The following is an 18,167-nucleotide window of genomic DNA, read 5'->3' as shown; positions in this document are numbered from 1 at the left end:
ACAATGACATCGGAGCCAACGACCGAATGTTTAAGCTGTCAGATAGTTTTTTAAAAAAAGAAATTCTCGTTCTCTTTTTGTTAAATGAAGCCGTTTATTAGGTTAGTGATAGATTGTTTTTAAAAATATTTTTATTTATAAATATATTAAAATAATATTTTTAAATTTCTTAAAATTTAATTTAGACATAAACATATCAAAAATAATTTAAGATTAAAAAAATTTTCTCAAAAATATTTTTTAAACAAAGAAATGACCATGCTCATCGTGCATAATATTCGCCATCTATATTTAAACCAACCTAATTTACTTTCATTCACGACGTGCACCTTTGACAACCTGTTGTGCTGGAATTGTGCATGGATGCCGGATGGTGATGAATCCAGGCATAACAGCCTCGAGCCCAGCTCATCAGACCTAGATCTAGGTATGGGCCTAGCATTGGGCTAAAAAACATCTCACCCCCTGCACACATATTGCGCACGTTTTACAGGCCACACGTCTTGTTCATTTGTCATGCTAACATTAAAAAAAACCTTAAAGAAAAAAATTAAAAAATAAGATAAATCTACTTCATAAAACATTATTTATTATAATATTATTTTAGTATATTTTTTTATTATTTAATATTAATTTTATATAAAATTACATTATATAATTCATTTCAATTTATTTTTTATTAAATTATCTCACCTTTACAATCTAAACTATAAATTTATAAAGAGTTTACTCAATTGACTTGAGTTTTTTAATTAATTTTTTTAATTTATTTTAATAATAAATTAATTAAAAAATATATTTTGTTATTTATTTCGATTAAATTTCTATGAAATTATTCTCATTGCATAACTTTTAATTATAAGTTTAGTAGGTTAACCTAAGTTGACTCAAGTAATTTTTTAACTATTTTTTTTTTAATTTCATCTCTTAACAATAGATTAATTAGAAATTAAATTTCATAATTTTTTTTAATTTTTTTCTATTAAGTAATTTCAATCTTATAATTTAGGTCATGATTTTGATAGGTTGATACAGATTATAAATTTCAAAAATTAACTTGAGTTATATCAAGTTATTTTTTAATTTTATTATTTACTATTAAATTTATTGAAAATTAACATTTATAAGATATCTTAATTTATTTTTTATGAGTTATCAGAATACCATAATTTAATATTAATATGTAGATTAAAAATTTAACTCCAGATCACATAAGATATTTTTTAATTTTTTAAAATTATTTTTATTTAATTTAATTTTTTAATATTAATTTTATGGTTGCATCAGTTGTAGTTCAACCCGTCATGTGTCACATGATAAAAATCTTAAAAGAATTCTCATTCGAGGCATTGAATTGGAGCCGATTGAACCGGTCCATTATGATTTTCATTTCCGTTCAAAGGCATTGATGGCGCCAGGCTGGCTAGTACACTTCAAAATCGCAATATGGGTTATAATGGTCCCCACTTCCATCTACCCGCACTTTTGGTGTCCCAAGAATTATTAAAATAAAAGAAAAAATGTATGTGCTGGAGCCTATGGGTATAATTATCAAAAGATTCAAAACCAGACGAAACCAGTTGATTCCATCTGTCATAGTTGTAAGCCGCCAGTGAACCTGACCTGAGATGTAAAAATCAGTCACGTGCACGGAAAATTAATCTAGATTAACCTTTATTTTTAAAAATAAAATAATAATATTTTAATAAAAAATATAAAAAAAGTCAAATAGTTTAAAATCGAGTTTTAATCGGCTCCAACTCAACTTAAATTTTTAACTGAATTCGTTGAGTGTTTTCCTACTTCTATTTTTTCTTTGATTTGAACAAATTAAATTATTTTAGATCGATTAAGTCTCAAGTTAATTTAAAATTTTATAATTATGGATAATCACACATTAGACTGGATGAATTCAAGAGTATCGATCATCCGTGTAATTGATACGGTAATAACTAGTTAAGAACTAGAATGAACTTGGCTAGGAACTGGTTTGAACAAAATTGAACCAATTAAGAGCTAGGTTTTATAAGTTCTAGTTCAACCCGGCATGTGTCCCATGACAAAAATCTTAAAAGAAAGTTCATTCTAGGAACTGACTGAACCGGTGAACCAATGAACCGACACCTTCAACGATTCAAGCTGCGGTTGGATTCTAATAGCACTATCCATGAGTTTCTCTGAGCAAAATTATCAGTCTGAACAATTTAAAACAAGCCCTCCCTCGAAAAAGAAAACCTTTTGAGAGTCTGATATATTAACAGGAAATAAGTAAAAAATTACTATCATATCAATCTCTCTGTATAAATAAATTTGTCACAGATCGTCAATCTTAAACAATTAAACTATTAGATGACAGAAAAAAGGAGCTCATTTTAAAAAAGATTGGCCTTGCCCCTCTCTCGACGTGTGACCAAGTAACTTGGTAGCTTAGTATTCTTTCAGTCAATAACAACCTCAATTTACAGAAAAAATGGTCGAATCTATCTCCAGAAAATCAACTGTATAGTATATACAACCGTAGAGGTCTTCACACATATTAGGAAGAACATCACATATAAGTACTGATGTAAAAAAAATCGTGTTACCCTGTACAAATTAAGTATTGTTGTAGCTTCTACTTCAAATGCTCAACGCTAGATGCTGTGATTTCCTCGATCACTAATGCTCTTGCGCGATTAATCGTTAGCAGGCAGAGATACAAATGCTCTTCAAGCTCCTCTACCTGCTTCCTAAACCCCATATCACTCTTCTTAAGCTCCTTTATCACTTGTAAAGAAAACTTATCCTCAATTCTCTCCAAACAGAACTGTATCATTGCCTTGTCGTGCTCAACTTCATCGTGAAGCCTGGATACAAGGCTGCTTATTGTGTCAAAATCCCTATTCAATATGTAAGTTCCCTTGGCTGCCACATCAAGTTGCTGCCCAACTTTCCTCAGGAATCCACTTCTCAGAAACTTGAAGCTGGTGAGCTGTTTCTTGAAGTGCTTTAGTGGGAGGCTGAAAATGGCTGGGCCCATAACCAGTGCAGTAAGAGTATGTGCTCCTAGAACAATAGTTGTGATTGCAATTAAGCTACAAGCTGCAGCTATGCAAATTCCTGTAGCCTTATGGACACATGCAATGAGCTTCAGCTTCCTAGCCACCTTGTTTCTTTTGGATTTTAGGTGGTTTAAAACCAGTAAGTACCTGTCGTTAATTAACTTGAAGTCATGCTTGTTGGGGGTTGAAAACGGATTGCTTTGGATAATGAATGAGTTCAGCTCCGGGACAATCAATTTCACTTTCTCAGGCGAGTAATCGTCGATTCTATTTAGCACTCTTTGAAGGAACACGTAACTAGATTGGATTTGGTTTATGTTTTTTAGCAGGTGGCTGCATATATTTGAAGCCTCAGCACTTACGTCAAAGTAATTGAGCATAAGCCCTTCGAGCTCAGGCACTCTTGAAAGAAGAGCTGATTCGAGAATTACAGGTATGGATTCTTGGCCTGGTTCCAGGAGAATTTCAGAAAATTTGCGATGGCATTGAGTTGGAAAAGATGGCCCGTTTACAAGTGATTGAGCCTTGGTGAAAAAATCAGCAAAGGATTGGGTTCGTAAAGCGCTAAGGTACTCTTCGTTGACATTCAAGCTTTTACAGGCATCGCTGAATTCCTTCCCATCTGAAAAACCGTAGCACCCAATTCAGTGTTAATTAATAAAGAGGCATGTACGTGTTAATTTCTTTGATTTAAAAGGTAATCTCAAATTTTCAGCTTGTAGATCGATCAATTCAAACATTTAATTATTTATTTCTTTTTATTTAATTAAAAGGCACTAAATTTCAGCTCGTGAAAAGCGATAAGATCGAGCACTGATTTTTATTTGATAAGCCAATAACAGAATTACAATTAGAACACCGAAGTTTGACAAAAGAGGCAACTTGATGACGGGGAGAAAACAATGGACAGAAGCAGATATAAGAGCACTATTGATTTAGCTACCCAGTTATCTTTGTCTACTGAGTTAGTGAATCTTAATATAAAATAAAGTATAAAGACATTAATGCAGCATACCTTTTCTGTTCTTTGAAGCTCTAAATTTGGCCCACATCATATGCTTATATATCTTAGTCTGATCAGCAAGTAGAAGGGGTAGCTTTCGAACACTTTCGAGGAGGAGACCTGAATAAAATCTTTTGCACGCCCAATTTGGGCTTCTTTAGAAAATCTTGTACTCTTTTGAATAATGAAGGGTTTTAATGAGCTATCCAGCAGATTCCTGGGTTGGGCATACCGACTATGCATGCATCTTTGCCTTATAAAGCCTCTAAAAGACATTTGAAAGTGTTGTGTTTCACGTCTTTTTTTTTCTGACAACAATCTTATCTAAGAGAGAGAGATCTACTTCTCCGACTCATTTGCAAGCTTTAAGGCTAAATTTGTTGAAGAGTCCTCTCCTCTCCAGGAAACTTTATTGCAGGTGTAGGCTCCTTTCCCTCTGTTTGCCTGAGCAGCATTTCTTGTCTTTACACTTCTTTACACGTCTGTAATCTTGTCCTGATGCTGTCATGTATGGTTTGTCACTTTGCATAAGATTATATACAAATATCTCGGACGAGGACAATGGGTGCGCTTGAAATAATCTTCTTATACAAGTAATTATGCTGTGAACTTAAATGCGGCTAGCTAGTAATAGTTAGCACCTATATAATAATAATAATCAAGGCTTAATTTAACCCAATAATTGAACGTTGCTGATAAAACAAAAGCAATAAGCCTTGATTATCACCCAATAATTGAACTTCATCTTCAAATTGTGGGAGGCTTGTAGATGTAAGCATCACAAGTATTTCTTGCCTTTAATTATTAGACGGATACGGTAAGATCTTGGACCGCTCGCCTAAGTAACTTGCTTTTTATTAGTCGACGCATCTTTTCCAATCATTTATCTTCAAGTTAACCTCAAAAATCAATGAAGCAGTCCTAGAGGCCTGCATGATTTCCCTTAATTTCATATCCAAAATACCATATTATCTACATGATATTGATGAAGTAGTTCGATAGGCGTGCATGATTTCCCAGGATTAATGACTAGTAATGTCACTAGTGATCAAGGGAATGATGAATGACGATTCAAGCAATAAAATACAACACATTTTTTCTGGCTCTTTTTATGTCAGGCAACCAAATTCTCAACCCGCAGCGCACCACACACCCACCCCCCACTCAACAAGACAGGCACACACGCCGAAAGCAAGCTAAAAAGGTACAGCGAACTCCCTCGATTCCAAATAGATTTATCCACTTTCTGCATTTTGCGATGTTACCGAAGTACACTGTCCATAAACCAAAGGTCTGATATTGATTCATCCACGCAGAAGCATGTTGATTTATGAAATTAAGATCATTCTTCGTTTTCAAATCCATATACACAAGATGCTCAACCCAGCCCACCCCGTTCGAGAGAGATAAATATTATGTACGCGTGGAAAGTTCAGTTTCTGATGAGGATGGATCATGTATATATCTCATTGCCATCCCTTTTCACATGTTTAATGTGAACAATCTGCTGCTAATCCATCGCTTTGCTTGTTTTCCCCCACGAAATGCTCCCATCCTCTCTAACTAGCTAGCTAGTGGTATCGATTACCGCGTCTTAGGTATAATTGTGTGTTAGGGTGGCAACTACCATGTAACAGGAAAATATTTGATTAATATCATACGGATAAGAAATGGACAGCATCAAATATTCTCTCGTGCGTAATCAAATTCATGTCTAACCCAACCACTGTCCCTCTTTAAAGAAAAGACAAAAGTCACTAGAAATATCATTAATTTAATTAACTAAGAGTATCTTGGTATAAATTGATTGAAAGAAGGAAAAAAAATTATTTCTGTGTGAAGAAATCTACTCTCTGTGTTCTAAAAGGAGGCCATTAGCCTTCACGAATATATACGGCTTATATATATATAAGAAGTTTTCTATAAAAAGATTAAAAAAATATCGTCGTATAATTCTATGAAAAGATTAAAAAAATATCGTCGTATAATTAATTTGTATAAAGAGAAGAATTGCGAGCAACATCACAACAACAAAGTGTCATGAGCATATAGCATTAATTTGCTGTCTCTAGCTAGCGTATATTATATGATCACAATCGCATTATTTTTGAAATTGCCGTCATCTCAGGACTTTAGAGGTGAAAAGAAACGTGAACAGGATCAAGTAACGCATGCAGGAAATAGCTAGGTTAGAATGCGTCATTGGTAAATTGTCGGAGACGATACAGCCTTTTAATAGCTTTATATTATTGCAAGAAACCCTAAACAAAAAGAAAAAAAACTAGGCGGGCTGTGATGCTTGAAAAAACCAAAGTTGATCAGTTGTTATGCTATGGTTACGGGTTTCATGCATGTTTATCGCTGTAACGTCTAAGAATCTTCTTATACATTCATCCCAAACACCTGTTACGAATTGGCTGCTCTTCCTGGCTTTATCCGATTTCTGGACCACGTTTATCTTCATGTAAAAGCATACACATCGCATCAGTCTCGAATTGAAAATTTCACGAATTTGAATGATTTATGGTTAAGTATTTTACATTAGAAGATCTTAAGGTTTATTTAATTTAGAATTAATTATCTGAATCGGCTTCTTAATTTCATGTTTCTAGCAGCATTAACCACCACTTTGAAAGTGAAACCCAAGTCGTTAAAAGGTAGTTTTAAAAAAAAATTAAAAATTATTTTTTATTTTAAATTAATTCAACCACGTTCGTGAAGCCCAAGTCGTTAAGAGGTATTTTTAAAAAAATTAAAAAAATTATTTTTTTCAAAATATTTTGATACTCAAAAATAATTTTTTTAAAATAAAAATATATTGTTTTAATGTATTTTTAAGTAAAAATTATTTTAAAAATAATTATAATCATATTTTTAAACACTCTTAAAATATTTTAATTAACAAATTTATTTTAAAAAATAATTACAATCATATTCTTAAACACTCTTAAAATATTTTAATTAACCAATCCATTATGTTTACAAAAAAAAAAATGATAGGAATGAGATTGAGTTTTATTACTATTACGCGGTTGAAATAAATGAAATGAGGATAAGGATGGAGAGTGGGAGTGAGGATAAAAATCAAGCATGCTTCTTTCCCTTGGCATAATATTTCTAATGATTTTTTTAATAATAATATATTTTTTTAATCATTGTATATCAACATTTTATATATATATAGCCTCCCGACGCGGGGGAACATGAAAAATAAGAAATGATAGGCATATGGGAATTTACTTTGTTCACTTCAATTTGACTATGTTTACAAGCAAATATTTTATTAAACAATGTGAATCTTTCCAAAATTTCGTGGGATTACTCTTCTTCACTCGTGTTTATCTCCTCTTGTCTTGGCTTAACTTGACTCTTCAATTTTGCTCCATTTGTGGGCAACTTCGGCAATCATTCAATAATCTTTTGGCTGCCAACTAACACCACCTAACTACCTATTAATGCGATTGCCAACTACCCCTCATAAATAATATTATTATAAGTGTTGACATTTGTTTCCTTTCCCAACATTTTTATCATATTTATTATTATTATTTTTATAACTAATATTATTTATTATTATCTTAACTAATATTATTTATTATTGAATAATTTAAATATAACTTGACTAATTTTATAGATCTTAAAATTAATAATTTTATAAATTTTTAATAATTTTAAAATTTAAAAAATTCAAACTAATACTTCATAAAAATCAAACTCAAAACTTGATGAATTAAATTATATCTTTCATAATTAACAAAAAAAAGTATTATTATTATTATTATATATAATGTCTAAGGGAGGGACATGGTACATAATTAAATTGCTTCCAGGCCTGCAAGTGTAACATTAAGTTGATCTGTTTATCCTTATTGTTCAGGAAAAAATATTTTTTATTGTATAAAGGTTTATTAACTTTTCATTTTATCTTATTCAATCTTTTCATGATTTTTTGATGTGGTTAAACTCAAATAACTTGGCAAACTCAGATGAGATTTTTTTTTTAAATATGGTTTTTCTTTTTTATTTTTTTTTATTTTTTTGTTTGTTATTAACACTTTTTAAAGTTCATTATATAAATATTAGAAATATATTTTATTTTTTTAATATGAAATCTAAAACCCTTTAATATATATATATTATGTTTACAAAGAAAAAAGTTATTTTTTCGAAGTGGAATTTGAAGCTCTTTTTTGTATATAGTATATATTCACAAGAAAAAAGTTATATTTTTTCAATGTGGTATATTTTTTTTTTATTTAAGTACTTCGATTTAAAAGGATAACACAATATATTTTCAATATAGAATTTAAAGCTCTTTAATATATATATTCTATGTTTTCAAGCAAAAAATTATTTTTTCATTGTGGGATTTAAAGTTTTTCATATATATATATATATATTTTATGTTCACAAGAAAAAAGTTATGCTTTTTCAATGTGAGATAAAAAAATTTTAAAAAAATATTATTTTAAAAATTATTTTTTAAACATATATAGCGTATATTTATATGGATTTTTTTTAATTTTTTATATAAAATATTAAAACTTTAAATATTTTTTTAATTTTTTCAAGTTGATCCATGAAACTCAAGACCCAATTTCTTGACCAAGTCAATTTCTAAAACGGGTTTGATAACTATGATGGTAAGACGATGGAGCATTCCATGCTATCTAGGAGGATATCTATTTTTCAAAAAAAGTAATTAAAGAATGCTCGTTTAAAATATTTTACTAAAATAAAAAAAACTTATTAAACAAGGTTTTTTTTAAGTCTTTGTAAAAGAATAATGAAAATTGAAATGTGAATGAAATATCATTGAAAAAATAAGCATAATGTCAAATTTATTGGATGTCAGTAGTTTTTGGCTTACATCATATGCATCATGTCACAGTTTGGATAAAAAAATTTATGAATTTAAAAATAATGTTCATTTCTGAAAAACTACTTGAAATTATTATTAAATTCAACCAAGCAAGTTCATCTTCAATTTTTCCCAACCTTGCTCTTTGTTTAGTCTTGGTTTAAAATTAACCTCATGAGAATTGTTCCGATATAATCTAGTTGACTTGATAGGTCTAAAAAAAACTTGAATGACTAGTTAAAAACATGGTTTGACTTCAAAAAAAAATTAAGATGAAATCTTTTTTTTTTCTTCCTAATATTAAAATGACGACATGCTAGATTGATCCGAATTTCATGACCTAATCCACAAAACTTGTGCTCTAGATCATGAATTACACTGGGTTTAACAACTTTATTTTCTTAAAATATTTTCAACTTAATGATATTATAACAAAAATAAATGTTTATAGAATTAAGCATTGAGATATTTGTTTGAAATTGAGATTACTCAATATAAAGCCGAGCAAAGTACATAACGAAAACTGATTCAAAATCAATAAAATATTGAAAGATGAAATAAAATAATGTTTATTTCTGAAAAACTACTTGAAATTATTATTAAATTCAACCGAGCAAGTTCATCTTCAATTTTTCCCAACCTTGCTCTTTGTTTAGTCTTGGTTTAAAATTAACCTCATGAGAATTGTTCCGATATAATCTAGTTGACTTGATAGGTCTAAAAAAAACTTGAATGACTAGTTAAAAACATGGTTTGACTTCAAAAAAAAATTAAGATGAAATCTTTTTTTTTTCTTCTTAATATTAAAATGACGATATGCTAGATTGATCCGGATTTCATGACCTAACCCACAAAACTTGTGCTTTAGATCGTGAATTACCCTAGGTTTAACAACTTTATTTTCTTAAAATATTTTCAACTTAATGATATTATAACAAAAATAAATGTTTATAGAATTAAGCATTGAGATATTTGTTTGAAATTGAGATTACTCAATATAAAGCCGAGCAAAGTACATAACGAAAACTGATTCAAAATCAATAAAATATTGAAAGATGAAATTGATTTTAAAAAAACAACTAAATTAAAAAAATAAAAGATAAAATTTAAAACAAAGACAAGAATATTTGGTATTGTTATAACCACACTCAACGAATCAACAATGAAACCTTTTGATTCAACTATTGCCTAACTCGAATTTAAAATCAACTCGCACATTAGTTGACTCTATATGACCTGACTAGCTTAATAGGTCTAGAGATGATTTGGATAACTTGTAAAAACTTGGTTTGACTTTAAAAAAAAAAATATTTTTTTTTTAAATATTAAAAGGTGATATATTAGATTAACCCAAGTTTCACTGTTTAATTCATAAAATTCATGATCCAGTTTATAGATTTTATTAACTTTTAAATATTTATTTTTTAAATTATTTTTATTTAATAATATAATAACAAGAATTTAAGATATTTGTTTGAAATTAAGATTACCCAGTATAAAGCCGAGCAAAGTACACAACGAAAACTGATTCAAAATCAATTAAATATTGAAAGATGAAATTGATTTTAAAAAAAAACAACTCAATTAAAAAATAAAAGATAAAATTTAAAAAGAAGACAAGAATATTTGGTATTGTTATAACCACACTCAACGAATCAACAATGAAACCTTTTGATTCAACTATTGCCTAACTCGAATTTAAAATCAACTCGCACATTAGTTGACTCTATATGACCTGACTAGCTTAATAGGTCTAGAGATGATTTGGATAACTTGTAAAAACTTGGTTTGACTTTAAAAAAAAAAATATTTTTTTTTTAAATATTAAAAGGTGATATATTAGATTAACCCAAGTTTCACTGTTTAATTCATAAAATTCATGATCCAGTTTATAGATTTTATTAACTTTTAAATATTTATTTTTTAAATTATTTTTATTTAATAATATAATAACAAGAATAGATGAATATAAAAATTGAATATAAACTAATTTTTAAAATGTTTATTTAAGACTATAATAATCCTATAAAAAAACTAAAAAAAATTATAATAAAAAAATTTAAAATTAAAAAAATTAAATGATAAAATTTTAAAAAGAAGACAAGAATATTTGGTATTGTTATAACCACACTCAACGAATCAACAATGAAACCTTTTGATTCAACTATTGCCCAACTCAAATTTAAAATCAACTCGCACATTAGTTGACTCTATATGACCTGACTAACTTAATAGGTCTAGAGATGACTTTGATAACTTGTAAAAGGTTGGTTTGACTTTAAAAAATAAAAAATATATCTTTTTTTTTCTTTTAAATATTAAAAGGTGATATATTAGATTAACCCAAGTTTAACGGTTTAATTCATAAAACTCATGATTCAGTTTATAGATTTTATTAAGTTTTAAATATTTATTTTTAAAATTATTTTTTATTTAATAATATAATAACAAGAATAGATGATTGTAAAAATTGAATATAAACTAATTTTTAAAATGTTTATTTAAGACTATAATAATCTTATAAAAAAAACTGAAATAAATTATAATAAAAAAATTAAAAATTAAAAAAATTAAATGATAAAATTTTAAAATAAATATAAAATATGAAAAAAAAAGAAAAGTAAAAAAAATTAAGAGTACTATGATTTTTTTGAGTAATCAGTATTATTTAAGACAATGGGCTCAAGTTGTTAAATTCCAAGACCGTGACGAAAGCGCAGCGTAGAAGACGTGGACCAGACCAGGCAACAATGCAAACAACAAGAAGCCCAAATCGATCCAGCTCAACAATCCATGGTGTCGGACAAGAGACAGTGATTCTACCGTCACCGGGCCAATCACTAAAAATCATCACCAGAGCAAACGATATCCAGATTCCAGAGTCCTTGACAACCATCACGGCCGTCTTTCACTGCAGATAAAAAAACAAAAAAAGTTATAAAAAACCCAGTCAAAAGAATCCAACAACCCCACCAACGCTAATCGGCAACCCCACCTGTGCCGTCAAAGTATCACGCGCCTGCACACGCCTTCATTCTCTCCTTTGAGTGAGTCTCCCTGTTCCCAACACCCAACAGAATTACAAACCCAAGACCCCAAAACCTACCAGAAACAAAACCAAACCACAACAAATCCCCAAATTCAAAATATAAATAAAAACTAAAGCGAAGCTGAAAAATCGGAAGGAGAAAAACGTAAAAGTCTCACCTGAAATGGCGTCGTCGAAGGTGATGGCGTCGTCGAAACCTAGAAATTCGGATCCATCTTCAACAACTTCATCTCGATCGAGACGCGCTTCTTCTTCTTCTTCTGCTACTAATTCTACAGCAAAACCAGCTTATCAATCTACTGACCGATTATTTCAAAAGGAATCAACAATGACAGTTGACGGCATCCTACGTAGCGTGTACGCGTCTCCATCAACCGAATCGACTCTTCTCGACGCACAAGTAACCCTAATGGAATCCCCTGACCATCTCCCTCATCCACAAATTGAAACAGATGAAACCGATGATCAAGATATGAGTGATGTAATTCCACAAGAGAATAAGACTGCGGATGATATTTGGAGAGAAATTGTTGTGGGGAGAAAGGAAATGAAGGATGAGCCGGACGAGATGATGACTTTGGAGGATTTTTTAGCGAAGGCAGGGGCGGTGGATGTGGTTGGAGAGGATGGGAATGAGGTCAAGATGCCGCCGCCTGAGAGGTTGAGTGGAGGATTGTATGCGTTTGATCCTCTGCCACCGAGTTCATTTCAGGTGTTGGATAAGGAGGAAGGGTCGATTGTTGGCTTTGGGAATGGAGTGGAGGTGGAGCTTGTTGCTGGTAGTGGTGGTGGTGGTGGAGGAAGAGGGAAGAGAGGAAGGGGTGTGGCAATGGAACCCTTGGATAAGGCGGCACAGCAGAGGCAGAGGAGGATGATTAAGAATCGGGAGTCTGCTGCTCGCTCCAGAGAGAGGAAGCAGGTTAGATTTATTTTTTATTTTTTTTCACGTTGTTTTGATTGATTGGTGATTTTGGATTCAAGAATTGTGAGTGTTTGTTTGTTTGATTTAAAGTGTGGGTGTTTTATTTGGGTTTTAGGCTTATCAAGTGGAATTGGAGTCTTTGGCAGTGAGGTTAGAGGAGGAGAATGAGCAGCTGCTTAAAGAGAAGGTAATTCGTTTCATGTTATTTTCAGCGTAATTTTGGAATTATGAATTTGGTATTTGATTTCTTTATATATCTTCCCTTGTGAGTATAACCTTATTAAGCTCTGCCTTGCTATTCGGGACTCTTTTACAATCTGTTAGTCTGTGTTTTTAGCTTTGTGGTCATGGAGATAGTAGTTACTACACTTTCTTCTTGCTGTTCCATTATTATCTTCATCCTATTCCTGGTCATACTATGCTGTGTGAGTTACAAATAGCAACACAGAAACTTATGGTGGTGATCTATTTTTTTTTTATCTAGCCAAGAAATGAATTGAATTTGGACCGTCCAAATCTCAGTAGCAATGGGAAGAAAAATGGCATCAACAATGCAAAAACCAAATAGTTATTTAAACCCGGTGGCATAGGTCTGGCTGCAGGGATCAACAATTCTTTCTTTACCCCGTAAACAAATTAGTGTTATGCTTGTAATGGAGGTATATTGCTTCTCGTGTCCTGATTATTTGTTGCCATGTCTGATGGACCAATTTTGAGAGTGTGTTAGAAATCCATTGATGTTCTCAAAACCTTTCAGAATGGCTTAAGACAAATGGAAAAGGATAGAAAAAAAAATCCTTAGGAATTTTACATGTCAGATCTGTTGCCCTTTAATATGCTGGATGGCTCTGCAGCAACTAAACATATGTGAATTCAGACTTGTAGATTTAGATAGTATAAAACAAGTTCGACAATATGCAGCCTAGTTCCACATTATGGTTGCATTGGCTTGCTTCTGTTTTTTTCACAAGCATGATACAATGGAAGATCTTTGCTCCTTTTTTTTTTTTTATGATCTTAATATTCTATTTACATATCTATCTGTGCTCACTGCTTATTCTGTAGTTGTTTTGGTTATTCCTTACTGTGACCTTTGCATTTCTTCTACTCGGTCTCAAACACATGAACATCTCATAATGCATTTTCCCAGGCTCTATTACAAAAAATGCTACTTTCTTCCTACCTAGCGCAGTGCTGTTGAATTATGCAATCCCCCCCCCCCCCCCCCCCCCATCAAAAACATCTTCAAACAACACCAAAAAACCAACCCCCCCCCCCCCCTGCTTTGAAGTTACATGCAGCAAGTATAAATTGTTTTGCATTTGAAGTTACATTTCTAATATGCCAGCATGTATGTAGTAGATTTTTTTTCTTTTTTATTATAAAATATCTCAATGTCTTTGTTTTTTCTCAGACATGTTGATGATCTATGTATGCTGCATGCCAAAATTTATCGATGTGTTTTCTCTGGTCTAACAAAAGCTGTTCTTTGTGCAGGAAGAGAGGACTAAGGAAAGGTTTAAGCAGGTACTGATTCTATTCCTTGACTATTTTTCTTCTGACACACTGAAAACATCAAACCCTGGTATAACACTCAACGATGTTAGCAAGTGAAATGAATTAAGCATATAAAAAATGAAGCGAACCAATAGAGGAAGAGACATTATCAAATGTACCTACTAAAAGAAGCTGTTTTCACTTGGATTTCCTGTCTGTGGTGATAGGTGCTTTAGATACATGTTCTTTTAAAGGTGTACTTGTCTTTGGTTTCGAAACTGTTCAGAGCAGAAAAACAAGTACTTGGTTTCAGGTGTTTTTGGTTCTGAGATTAATGTTAAAAAGGCAGCTACCAGACACTTTTGAGTTTTGCAAACCATGGCTTTGAGTTGAAAACTATCCCCTTGCCATGGTATGGAACAGAGTGGAACTTGTGTGACTTTGCTTAGGACTTCAGTGGTGTGGGTGTAAGTTTGTGCATGTATTCTTGCAGTATGAATACATCCATATAATTGGTATTTTAATGAGCTATACTTGAGCTGAAAGGAAGAACTAGATCTGGTTGACACAGCAATCCTCATTATCATTCTGAGTGATGTCTCATTCCACTGAATAGGGTTCTTAGAGGGAATTTATTATATAAATGGATACTGGGTTTGAAAGCAAGCCTATGTTCAGCGGTTTTGTAGCATTAGTGGCTTCAAGAACTCCTGAAGCCTAAGAGGCCTGGAACTTTTACAATCAAGGAAAGTGGAAAACGACAGCATCCAAAATTTTAAATGGGGAAAACTGAAAATTGTTGAGAACTGCTTACCAAATTGTTGCAGAGCCAAATTACCCTATGGACTACAAAACTAAAATGTTGGCTGCATTACAAGATTCTTTGTAAATGCGTGAAATGGAGAAGATAAAGTGATTCATGGACATGAAAGGAAATTTTTGTATTAGAGGTCTCAATACTTTAATTATTCTTGCACATCCATTTTGGAATTGCTGTAAACAGCCTTTTTTTAAGTGTTTTTGAAAGACAAAGATGAAATGGGTTACAACTAGTATTCATTCTACTTATTCATAATTGTTTAAACTAACCTTTTGAGATAGAGGGCAGAATGAAGATATGTGATCGAGGGTTTTCAGGTTTTAGAATACTGTTATATCAATTGTCTGAGAGACCAATTGTGAAATTTTATTTGAGCATTCAATATAGTTTACACTCTATATAATAGCTAAGTAGACTACTCTATATAGTAGCACAAACATTGCTAGTAGAGGCATTTATTCTTATATAATTCTAGTTTTGAGTACTCAGGGCTTCATTAACTATATATATTATAATCAGTTGAGATGCTGAGGATGTTAGGGAGATACTGGACAAGTACAGTCTAGCAATCATTGAATTGTTGACTTATTTATTTCCTTTTGCTTCGACAGCTTATGGAAAAAGTAGTTCCTGTGGTTGAGAAGCGAAGGCCGCGACGTGCACTTCGGAGAGTCAACTCCTTGCAGTGGTAGATTGTCTGTGCCTGATTTGATAATTCATGCGGTTCTCTTACATAGAGGAAAAGGAAAAGCAGCATCCTTTTGAAAATTCATTTTCTAGTGGATTAGATTTTGAACCCGATCATCATTTAGAGCAGTCGTGGTTTTTGTGTCATTGAGAGATGGAAAAAAACAAGAGAGAAGGAATGATAACCTGAATCATAAAGTAATTTCCTTAAAAATGAATTAGGAGGCTTCAATCCAGGGTAGATAGATGGTATAAAAGGTCTTAGCTATTTATGTAGTTGGGGGGTGTTGCTATGCAATGCGGTGCATTGTTACCCCCAGTTGTGGTGTGGGGGTGCAGAGTGCTGGATTAGTATACTGTATTTATGTGTTGGAAAGTTATGTTGGTTGGCAGAATATAGAGTGGCGGCGGCATCTATTTGTTGCAGCAGACCTTCTGTGATTATTTTGCTCCAAAATATTTGCAGTCGTGTTTAAAATTCACAGCTTGGAGCGCTGACCGTATAATGATGCAGGTCCATGAGGGCATTCGGAAGTCTTGTTTTCTTTCTATTTCTGGCATTTTCTGATGCATGGCCTCCGAGGAATGAAAACGTAAAACTCAATTCATTTTAGAAATACAAGGGCCAGTTATGACTTTCGGTAACTTTGGTGCTTGGATGTTAAATGGACATAGAACATCAAACGATGCTAGCAAGGGAAGGAAATGATGGATAAATATAAGGTGTTACCCAGTTAGTGTAGTGTTGGAACATTTTATCAATGGTGAATTCACTCTGTTCTTTTTCAGGTGAAATGATGAATTACTTTTTATATCAATTATTCCTGGACGCTAGTCCGTGCCTTTCCCATTGATTCCATATAATTGTGCTGGCAAGCAACATAGTTACAAGTTAATTTTGGAAGTACGAAGAATCAAACGCAGATATGATGTCGATTTCATAAGCACAAGCCAGTAAGAGAGGGTCCGTGGGGGAATGTTCACCACCAGCATGATTGTTGATATTTTTCCGTTGGGCTTGGCATTAGAGTAATTGGTCCTCGTCTCGTGCAAGATCAGGAACTAGGAAGTTGCGAAGCGATCTATCCTATTCCTTGTGTACAATTGCCTCCATTTTTTCGTCTTCGAGGAGACTGAGCTTTTGGGAATTGAAAGTACTTTTGCTACTGTTTTTTTGTCTTTTAGCCCTTGTCATTGCATGTTTCAGTCCTTTCGTTGTTGGTAGAACTCGGGCAGCATCGAAAATTACAATAATTAACAAGTGTCCGCAAGCGGCTTCGGATTTTAAGGGCTCGATTCACAAGATCTAAGCCCTTAAAACAGATGCGGTTTTTCTCTCTCCCTCCTCTCCTACTGTTTGCCAAACGGGTAATTCTGCCGCATCCCTAAATCCAGTCTCATCCTCCACAACTGGAGCCTGAAACCTCTAGTTAGGAACAAGGTGGAGAGGCTCAATTTAAAAGAAGGAAGAAGTTATGAAACTGTTCTGCGCGTACAGTTTACAGGACAACAATTTTCTTTAAAAGAAGGAAGAACTAAACTGTTTTATTATCGTCAATTCTTTAACCAGTCTTCTCCTCTTTTTTGACCTGCCAGTAACTCCCGATTTGGAAATTACTTAATACGTGAAAAAGAAGGAAAAAGAAAACAGTGGGTTGCCTACACTCGACTTCCTTGTAAAGTACCTTGGGCTTGGGATCCAAGCATGCAAGGCTCTCGCTACAGACAAGAGACTCAATTGTCGCTATGCTTTCATGTTTGGACATACCCTGGCTGTCTGTACATATCTAGAGAAGAACAAAAGAGATGGGCCCTTACAGAGCCTGCATGCCAAAAAATTTAACTGAGCAGGGAGCAGGGACCCTGCATTCTTTGATTCAACGTATTTGACAGATCTGAAAGGCGTGCCTTACCAAAACCATCTTTTTGCGTTTCTTTTTCCCTACCTTATCTTGAATCAATCTCTCATCCTAGCACTATTAATATAACCGAGATATCTTACAACGTTGCGAAATTAACAGAAGTTAACCAGGGAGAGAACAAGATTGTTTATTGCGAAAGGGTTCACTCTTCATTAAAACAATATAATGACTACTCTTTAAAAAAAATCAAGAGTAACTAAATTAGCCTTAAAAGGAAAACTTATTTAACTGGTGTTTATATTTTTTTTATCCTGGTTTTTTTTAAGTCTTTGTCAAGTTTGCTAATAAATACTTTGGTATTTTAATGAATATAATATAATTTAAGAATCGAAGTTGACTAATGCGTGCATTACATATGTTGCAAA

At 32.4% G+C, this 18,167-nt stretch overlaps 2 protein-coding genes across 2 annotated transcripts; one reads left to right on the top strand and one right to left on the bottom strand.

Annotated features, from left to right (window-relative positions):
- Positions 1-2,442: 2,442 nt before the first annotated feature.
- LOC105138480 (UPF0496 protein At1g20180-like) lies at positions 2,443-4,599 on the bottom strand. The gene is made up of 2 exons (XM_011044560.1): positions 4,057-4,599; positions 2,443-3,663 (listed from the first exon to the last, which is right to left on the bottom strand). The coding sequence occupies exons 1-2, from the start codon at positions 4,094-4,096 to the stop codon at positions 2,615-2,617; spliced, it is 1,089 nt and encodes a 362-aa protein (XP_011042862.1). The 5' UTR covers positions 4,097-4,599; the 3' UTR covers positions 2,443-2,614.
- A 7,097-nt stretch (positions 4,600-11,696) lies between these two features.
- On the top strand, positions 11,697-16,668 carry LOC105138479 (G-box-binding factor 4-like). The gene is made up of 4 exons (XM_011044559.1): positions 11,697-12,873; positions 12,992-13,063; positions 14,374-14,403; positions 15,805-16,668. The coding sequence occupies exons 1-4, from the start codon at positions 12,118-12,120 to the stop codon at positions 15,883-15,885; spliced, it is 939 nt and encodes a 312-aa protein (XP_011042861.1). The 5' UTR covers positions 11,697-12,117; the 3' UTR covers positions 15,886-16,668.
- Positions 16,669-18,167: the final 1,499 nt, after the last annotated feature.

This window comes from Populus euphratica, unplaced genomic scaffold (genome assembly GCF_000495115.2).
Source record: "Populus euphratica unplaced genomic scaffold, PopEup_1.0 scaffold181.1, whole genome shotgun sequence".
NCBI classification, from domain to species: domain Eukaryota; kingdom Viridiplantae; phylum Streptophyta; class Magnoliopsida; order Malpighiales; family Salicaceae; genus Populus; species Populus euphratica.
Note: the sequence above shows the minus strand (reverse complement) of the source record. Positions and strands in the feature narration are given on the sequence as shown.